General features: G+C 34.1%; 1 protein-coding gene across 1 annotated transcript in view; it reads left to right on the top strand.

Moving 5' to 3' along the window:
• FBXL17 (F-box and leucine rich repeat protein 17) overlaps nt 1-8843 on the top strand; it is a 279442-nt gene extending 270599 nt beyond the window's left edge. The window contains exon 9 of the mRNA XM_027880835.1: nt 7321-8843. Coding sequence (XP_027736636.1) covers nt 7321-7458 — 138 coding nt within the window. The 3' untranslated portion in view covers nt 7459-8843. The remainder of the gene's footprint in view (nt 1-7320) is intronic.
• The last annotated feature ends 666 nt before the right edge of the window (nt 8844-9509 follow it).

The following is a 9509-nucleotide window of genomic DNA, read 5'->3' as shown; positions in this document are numbered from 1 at the left end:
GAATAGGAAGGAAAATATTCAGTGGTATTAATTCAACAGGAAGAAAGTAATCTGAAAGAATATTTATCCCTGTGTAAATTAACACTGTCATTTCACTGCATATGGGTCTTTATTAACTGCAATTTTTATAAGAATAAAGCATTTGAAACGCTTATGATACTGGTAATACTTTTGCCTTGAAATCTTGTGTAAGTGGAGTCTAGAACTTCATCTGATGAAATGAACAGAATTAGAAGCCAAATTAAAGGGTCCTTTAGAATGGTTTCTTTGACTTATTAGAAAAGTAAACCCTCACACTAAGCAAAGAGAATTGAGGGTGAAAACTTCATCACTTATACAGCTTTAATATTCAATATTGTGTTGGCAGCAGTGATCAGGACAGCAAGCCCTGAAATGATAGCTCTGCTAGAAAACTATGCAAACTCACAGAGACCTGAAAAGGATTTTGCTAGTTTGCAGTAACACAGTGACTGGCAGTTTGAGACAATAGCGTTCATATGAGTAAACAACCACAACAATTAATTTCATCCCTTTTGGTTGAGATTTAAACCAAGAACTGCAAAGTAGATCTACTCCACAAGCAACCGTGCTACATTTTCTGAAATCCTTCCAGAAGTGCTACCATAGAATGTTAGAAGATCTGTGTATTGCATTTATTTCAGTTCACATGGCAGATAAGATTGCAGATATTTCTATTTACCTGCTGTTTCCCTTTTTACAAACATAAATGGGAAATTAATTGCTAAGGTTTAACACAATTAAGTTTCAAATGCCATGATAATAGTACATCATGCTGTACTTACCAATTTCATTATTTATGAGTCTACACAAACAGTCTTTGTATGTGAATGCATGTGTGCTTTTTTCTGTCCTTAAGTCAAAATACATTCTTTGCTGAAGTCGTAAGGGACTTCATTTGGACTATAGGATATTGTGCTAATATTGGGGAGGCTGTTATTTTATTAAAGTCCTAAACAAAGGTTCTGCCCCTGGGCATGAGGGCAGTCACTGAAACTCTATGGAATATGTCTGCCTTAGCTGATCAAGTGCACTTCACACAAAACGTTTCCAGAAATCTTTAATTTCGTTATGGCTACAGGCAACAGTTATAATTGGGCCACCTGAGAATATAATTCATTCAACTATTAGAAGAAAAGAAATCAAACAAAGTACACTTTTTATAAAACACTGGCTTGAGGAAGCAAACTACAGCTTAGAGAAGAGAAAGGGTGTATGAAAATGTGTTTCTTATAACTCCAAGTATGTATATTTTGGATTTTATCATTAAAACATTAGAGCAATCGGAAATAAAGTGTGTTCCAAATCCATCATTATGGTTACACACAATGACTATAGAGTAATCTCTTTGACCCCTACATACAAATTTGACTTCCATGTAATACTACTTTATGTATACAGAGACACAAATATCAGTATCCATAATACTGCAATACCACTCCATAAGCAAAAATTTCAACCATATTATAAGAAACCCCTTTTGGAACAAATCCCTTTGTGTTTCTTCTCTGTAAAGTTGATTTTGTGATTTTTTATATGTAGAAATGTAATGATAATACTTGTGCCCTGTTTATCATCTAACCTAAATCATCTGTATGGGAGCCCTTAAAATCTTTTGCTCTGAATGTTACGTCTCACCAGCTAACATTTCCCTAAAATTCTTAGTTCTAGATCTCTAAGATTAAGCTAGCAGTTCTATATATTATTAATGCCTTTCTGTGCAGATATTGCTGACTCATGGTCATAACTTGATCTGTTGTATTTTATTAATGACTGGCCTATAAAGTTATGTAACTGAAGGTACCAACCTGTATCATCCTCAGAAGGAGAGTACCCGTGGTGTCAGCACTGTCCAAAATCAGAGTCACATGTCTGTTCAAAGGTCTAGGTTAGATACGATGCAAAAATTATTTCAGCTGTCAGCTCTGATTGATGGTCTGAGGAACGCGGGCAGGTTTTCGTAAGAAGTTCTAGTATTGCATCTTTGCACTAATCCAGTTTTGCAAGTCTGGTTTTGGGGGGCTTGAGCTTTTTTTTTTATATGGTTTCCTACTGGTTTCAGTTATTAGCTTGCAATGGAGATAACTTTTTGTTTTCAATTATGAAATGAATTAATTGTTACACTATTGAGATGTGAAGATTCTTAGGTTTTGTTCACTGAACAAGGCATTCAAACCTTTTAGATTAACAATGAATACTTCTCCACTGTATAGAGCAGCATTAAAACAGTTCAACTCTACTCTCCCTTTTCAGTAATTCTCTAGCTGACACAACACACATTCTTGGCACATTTTAGAAGCTTTAGAGTCAGAATTGCATTCTAAGACTGCCCTTGATACATCTATAGGAAGAGTTTTGAAGATCACTATGCAGTCTTAAAATTCTTCATGGCAATATAGTAAAGGAGTTCTCCCCTTAAAGTCCCTTTACGTGCCACTTGGTATTCCAAACCCAGAGATTTCCAGGTCATCATCTCAGCTAAAGTCCAGCAAACTCCAACTAAGTAGGAAAGCCCTGTTTAGGAGAAGTTCTTATACCTCTGTTTCTGTTCCTTAGTTGTGAACAAAGCTCTCAGTATCATTTTTAAATGTGCAGTTTGGCTGATGGTTTCAACTGTAATCCTTAATCTACTTTAACAGGATTAGGAAAAGTTGACTCCTTTGAGTTTAATAAGATCTGTCTCAGGAACATAATGAAAGCAATAAGGGAAGGGGGGGGAAATAAATACTAGCCCTTTGTAATCATTTGATATCTTTAGAAATTCCTGATTTTAGAATCTAGAAATTAAAGAAAATTATGCTGAAATTATCACTAGAACCAAATGACATGGCACATTTAAAAGAAAAAAAAAAAAACTAAAAATGACCTAATACCTATTCAAGCTTGACCTTTTGATGAGCACTTGGGGACAGTGTCACAGAAGAAATTTCTCCTTGTGTTCTGTGTCAGAAGAGTGGTGTACCAAGTCATTAAATACTAGCAGTCAGACTGGATGAGTAAATACAGCATGCCAGATCAAAATCTGAGTGAATATTTTTCTATGAGCATCTTTCTAATTGAAAACTGTAGTTTCAGTTTACTCTGAACCTGAAAAAAATCAGCTCATAAGTGTCAGTTACTTTATTCTGGGAAAAATATTTACAGACTGGAGGGGTTTTTCAGGCTTTTTGATGTAGGCGGATCATTTTACCTAAAGGAGAGAAAGAGTTTTGAACACTGATTTTCCATTTTTCTCAGTATTTCACCCACATTATGGGTGTACATAGCAGAGAGAGATGAAAGTCCTCCAAAGAAGCACTTGCAGAACCCTTTCATCATTATTCCACTTCACGTGGACTAGAAGGGTATTCTTGTTCTTCTTTCCAAGATGAATTACTATCAGTCACATGAGCAAATATTCTCTAGAACAGATAATATTTAAATACTCTCTGCACAACTACACTATTATCATCAGAAGAAGAAATTAAGGAGGTCCTACCCCAGAAAAAACATTTGTCACAAAGTCAAGCATATTCTTCTAGGAAATAGGCAATATGAGTTCAGGTGTCTTTTAGAAAAAAGGATTCAAAATTATTACTTCCATGTAACTACTCTAATTGAGTTAAAAGGAGATGATACAGCTTGGTCCTGCCAGTTTCTGTAGTCTGTCTTCTTGGCTTTGTTTTGGTTTTTAGTCTATTCTTTGACCTGGAATAAATTTTTATTTTGTCAAGAAAAAATAATTTTCAAATCAATTTTTGCTGTTATTTTCCTTTTTTTACTTGATGACCAGAATTTGCACAAACCTGTTACTTTCACTCTAAATGATAAGGGATGCATTCTTCCATTATGTGTTAAAATATAATTGAAGAGCTATTCAAATTCAAATTAATTCTTATGTATTAAATAATCTAAGTAGTTTATCTGCATACAGTAGTCTTTATTTGACAACTCAAAAGATGAAGATGAATGCAAGTTCTGTGAAAGAAAAATATAACATTTTAAAGCATATTAAGATGTGAAGATTTTTAGTTTTCATTCATTGAACAAGAGTGTTGAAGCTCAGAGGGGAGAAGCTCTGTTTGTGTAATAAAATTATTTTAGGAATGACGTTCAGAATTTTTGTTTTATCACCAGCCAGACTGATATTAAAAAGAGACCAAAGCTTGTGTTCCAGTGATTTTACATAAGACTTCTTTTTATCTTAATCCTACCATTAGGGAAACTGATGACAAGGATATTAAGGCAGTTGACTTAGATACTACTTTTCACATTAATTTACAAAGAATAAAATTTGTATTTCTCTTTTTTACCTACCTTTTAGACAGTGGATTTTTATTCCAGTACTACAGAAAGTTTAAAATACTGGAAGTTTTATGCTGGTTTAGTATTTGACCTGACTTAAAGCATTAAATCTTACAGTAAAAAAAAAGTATTGAAATATTCTGATAGGGGATCATTTCTAGCTTAACTGTCCATGTTTGTTTCTTGTCTCTGGATCCATGTAGGTTGTCCCACTGCTAAACAGGATCTTTTTTTCCATCTTCTCATGTGTAATCTTACACTGAATTTATTTTGTCCAGCATAATTTTTAACTTTTTGCTGTTACTTCCTTTGGATTAAAAACGTTTACGTTTAACCTAAAGGATCATATACTTGATCTTGAAGCTTGGTAAGATTTTTTTTTTCCTTTATCATGAGAGTAAAATCAATTTTTTAAGGTCAAAGTAATTTCTTTCTGTAACTGTTAAGGTTCCAAATATGCGCATAGGGTTTGTTGTTACTTTGTTGTTTACCAAAAAGTTGTAACTCAAATTGTTGCCTAGGATCAAACTAATAATTTAAAATGTTCACTTTATGCTCCAGAAAAAAATGGAGAAAACCTTTTACTCTTTAGGGTTTGGTCATAAAATAACTGATTTTGTCAGTGGCACTTCTGCAGTGGTTTTGTCTTCCTTCTGTTTATGCTCAGGATTATTTTTTATTTTCTAACTGTATTTGTTGCTTAACAGCAGAAGTTTCCTTCTTCTGTTTAGTTAAGTATTTATAGAAATAAGTAAAAATTGTATTGAACGTTATTTTATCAAGTAATAATTGTATCAGAAAAAACCTGACAATCAGTCCTACTGCTAGATGGTTTATCATAGATTTCTTCATAGGTTTTAAGTCTAAAAGATACTATTTGTGTCATTTGTCTTCTTGAGTATTGTGGGCCATCCTTAAATTACCCTGGTAGTAAATACATTAGCTTACCCCTAGCTAGACTGTAGCTTCTGTAAATGTCATGAGTCAAAACCACTAGGACATGAAGATCATTTACTGTCTTCTTGTGTTTGAACATCATCTTCATAATGAATTTGCCTTATTTGTCTCCTGTAATAGAAAACCAGCATATTGTATTGGCTATAAAGCTGTAATATCCATGCTATTCTAACAAATAGTAGCCAACAGGTAAGTGTCAAATCATATTAACTTCTGTCTACTAGTGATATTTGCAGCCATCTAGCAGATAAATACATCTTTAAATTTCCCATTAAGAAGGAGCAAAATGAGCAGCTGTCTTGGAAAGCATCATCCCTGTGGCCGAGTTAACCATTAAAAGAAGTTTCTGGTAGCATGATAGATTCTGCTGTGGGTGTCTGTGCCACAAATCTAAAAGAAAAGAGACTTTTGACTATTTCTGAATAGGCATGAAGTTGCAAATCCTGCTACACTGGGGGAATCCTTCCCTTCCAAGCAATATTTCTGTAAACGGTTGCTTGCAGTTTGCAAGTATGTATTCAGCTATAAATATCAAATATTTTGGGGGGACTTGTGCTATCTCTGATTTAATTTTGATTTATTAAAAGTCACTTCTTGTTTTTCAGCACTGGAAGATGTTACTGTAACATAGCAATTTGCCAGAGGAGTACAGTTTGTGCTGTGAAGTTAAACCAGTTTTCTAAGTCAGTCTCAGCTAGATGAAACTTCCAATGAAGATTGAGTGTTTCTATTATCAAAGTAGAAGAACTGGATATTAAACCTTTCATTTATCCTTGTCACTAGGTGCAATCACTGTTCAGAGGGAAGCGCTCCTTGTTATCTTTTAAGGACAAAAATATTATTAGATACTGTGGTCACTGGACTTTAAAATATTATTCACATGACGGATCTTTGTAATGGTAGTAAACAATTTAGTCCATTTTTTTTACTTTTGGCCTTAAACGTGGAACACTGTGGAGGGAAAAAAAAACAAGGAATGCTTTCAGTTGTATATGCTACTGATATAGGTGGTTCAGCAACTGTAGTATCGATGCTTTTTGAAATGCTCAAGTGTTCAGCGAGAATTTCAAAGAGACCTAACTAGGAGGCATGGTTCTTAGTTTAATCTTTTATTATCTGAAGGCTGAAGAAAACTGTCTGCTTCTGTGATATGAACTGTAGCCATCTTAAAAATAATTGACAAATTAATCCTCTCACAGCACTGCAATTGTAAAGGTGTTATGTTTAGCTAGGCTTTGTCTGATTGCTTTGTCTTATGGAGAATAAAGGTGCTAACTTTGATGTCTCAGATTTAAGAGGGACATTGCAGACCCAAAAATCTTGTGTGTTTTAATTATTAATCCCACCATTTCTGCCCACAAAACCCTTTCTGCAGTTATCCTCACACCAGAAGGCTAAAATAAAAACTTCTGCCAGTGATATATGTGAAGATATGCAGGACTTTTAGGCTTTGGAAAGCTGACCTATAAGTAATTGGTAAATTGATCTGCAGCATAGAATAATTTGCGTTCTTTGCCCCATCTTTAGTCATGTTATCTAGTGTTTTTCATTGCAAACCCATTGATAGCTACCAGTGCAAGTTCATTTCAGTAAAGTTAATTGGGGAGCTACTACTTAGTATTTGTAAAAGTATCCATAACTGTGCCATAAATTAAGTAGAAAATATAATTAGTTTTCATCTTCCAAAGTCAAAAAAATCTCACATTTTAAATCTATGTCTGCTTGATCAACTTTGAATATATATGTTTCTATTTCAAGATAAAAATCAGTTGCTCTGGGCAGCACTTTTTAAACAGGATGAATGTTTTGATAATTTGGTGTAGGGCCTCATGAGGAAATAGCATAGTCAAGCATGGAATGAAGATAGTTTAAGAGATTTTTAACCATTGTTGCAGTTTTCTAAACAACATAGACTATTTGTCTTAACCAGAATATTATTTAAAACTTCTCGCTTTACAATAAAATCTGCGGGCCCTCCCAGGAGTTCAGAGTTTCACCACTCATTTAGCTTGCCTAATATTGCCCTTTTTGCACATCACAGATTCTGTTCTTCCCTTGCAGGTGAACGAAGCAACAGTGGAGCAGCTGGTGCAGCAGTATCCACATATAACCTTCAGTACTGTACTGCAGGATTGCAAGAGAACATTGGAACGGGCTTACCAACTGGGCTGGACACCCAACCTGTCCCCTGCTTCTTAAACTCTTGTACCAACATGACAGTTCCACTCTGCTGCATTCAGTAGATCTAATGGGGATTGCAGAAGGGTTTATAACCTTTCATCTGATGCAATATAGTTGTGAGTTTACAGAGGTTACATTAAAATGGCAAAAGCTGTACACTGACTTTATTGTACTGTACAACTAAGTACTAACATTGAAGCAAAACTTTAGAAATGCATTGTGGTTTTGTTTGCATAAAAGTTATAAAAGCCTTTGGCAAATTTCTTGAAGTGGATTCCTACTAGTTCTCTGGATAGTTTAAGTTATAGATGTTAAGCTTGTTTTCCTCCGTTTACTTTGCCTTGTTCGTGTGTGTTTCCCTTGATCTGTAAATGGTAACTCAGTGCTAGCACCAATGCAGTTGATCAACAGAGGCCTATGTTGAAACTGAGGAATAAACTTGATGCTTATTATTTACAAAAGCTTATTATTTACTTAAACCTCAAGGAGGTTTTAAGATACACAGTAATAAGAAAACCTACAGTGAATTGCTACTTTTTTGGGTTTTTTCTTTAAATATAAGAAGCTGCAGCGATATTAAAATCTTTCCACCTTAATGGATTTTACAACGCAAAGAGTGCTTACCTTGAGAATGCCAACACGGGTCCTGTCATAGGTACCATTTTGTAGGATTTTAATCCAGTGTATGCAAGAAAATATCCAGAGTAAACACATAAAATGATTCATTTTCTGTCACATTGCATTCTGAAGAGTTAAGTTTGAACAGGGGATTGTGAAAATACAGTCACTGCAACTTCAGTTTGGAGTTGCCTTAACCTTTAGAGTATTGCCATTTGGTTAAGAATGTTGTCAGGTGTGCAACACTGGATATTTGTCCTTCAAAGGTTACAGCATTTTAATCCAAACTATGAAACGCTTAAGCTTCAGCTGAAAAGTTGCCATTATTGTCAAAATGTTTTGCTAATCCAGAAGGCCTAATGCAGCATAACATAGAAGCTTGTTTAGTATGGCTATATAACTCTCTGTAAAACTGTTTGTTGATTTCCATAGCATAATTTTTTACAACAGAAACGTCAGCTCACAGAACTTCCAGTGAGGATGTTGAATGTTTTCTTTTTAGACTTTTCAATATGGGGATGAATAATTTCTCTGGAAAAATATATATGGTAAAGATTTTGTTTCAAATAAGTGGTAAATACTTGTGAACATGTGTAATGCTATGCTTTTTATTTACTCCAAAATGGCAACAATATTTTGAGAATAAGCCAGTTAAATATATTGCAGATATAGTACAGAATCTTAGTCATTTTTCTTTTGATGTTAAAACTATTCACACAATTTGTAAGTTTCTATTTTTTCGTGAAACCTTTGATCTTGCAATAAAATTTAATATAAAGAAGAAAGTTGTGATGTTTTCTGTTTATCTGTGCTGCTAACTGTATTCAGACTATACTTAACAGAAAAACTGAAATCTCCGTCCTTGAATAGGTAAAACTCACCTGGACATGGTCCTGAGCTGACTGATCCAAGCTGGCCCTATTATGACTGACAGTTTGACTAGATGACATCCAGAGATCTTTTTCAATCTAAAATTCCCTCTAAGTATTTTTTATATATATCTGTCTTCACATCTGCCATTTAAGTCACTCTCAGTAGTTTTGCCTTTTACTAACTATTTATCTCTTATTTTTATGAACATAATAATCTTTGTAAATATCACTGTGGCTAATTATTTTCAAGTTTATGCAGTATAAAAACTCTAGATGGAAATACGTTTTTCTAATTGCAGTGTTCACATAGATAGCTCTTTAATTTCCTTGTAATAAATCAGTGCTTCCTAAGAAGTCTTAGAGGAATAAATAACAGTGCAGCACACTGTTTAAAATGTCATGTAGGGGAAATACCATTCAGGGGGGAAAGAAAAGCTATTGCCTCTTGTAAAAATAAAAATTACCCGTTTTCTCTTACTCAAAATATACAGTTAATTCAAAGCTCACAGGCAGCTTGCATACTGGATTTCTTATGTTCCAAAAGGTTTATTTTACTGGAAAAATTTATATTTTTTTCCT

Source organism: Empidonax traillii, unplaced genomic scaffold (assembly GCF_003031625.1).
Source record: "Empidonax traillii isolate 1590-97213 ecotype Southwest subspecies unplaced genomic scaffold, ASM303162v1 scaffold75:size1520028, whole genome shotgun sequence".
Taxonomy (NCBI): domain Eukaryota; kingdom Metazoa; phylum Chordata; class Aves; order Passeriformes; family Tyrannidae; genus Empidonax; species Empidonax traillii.
This window is presented reverse-complemented; position numbering and strand designations above follow the sequence as displayed.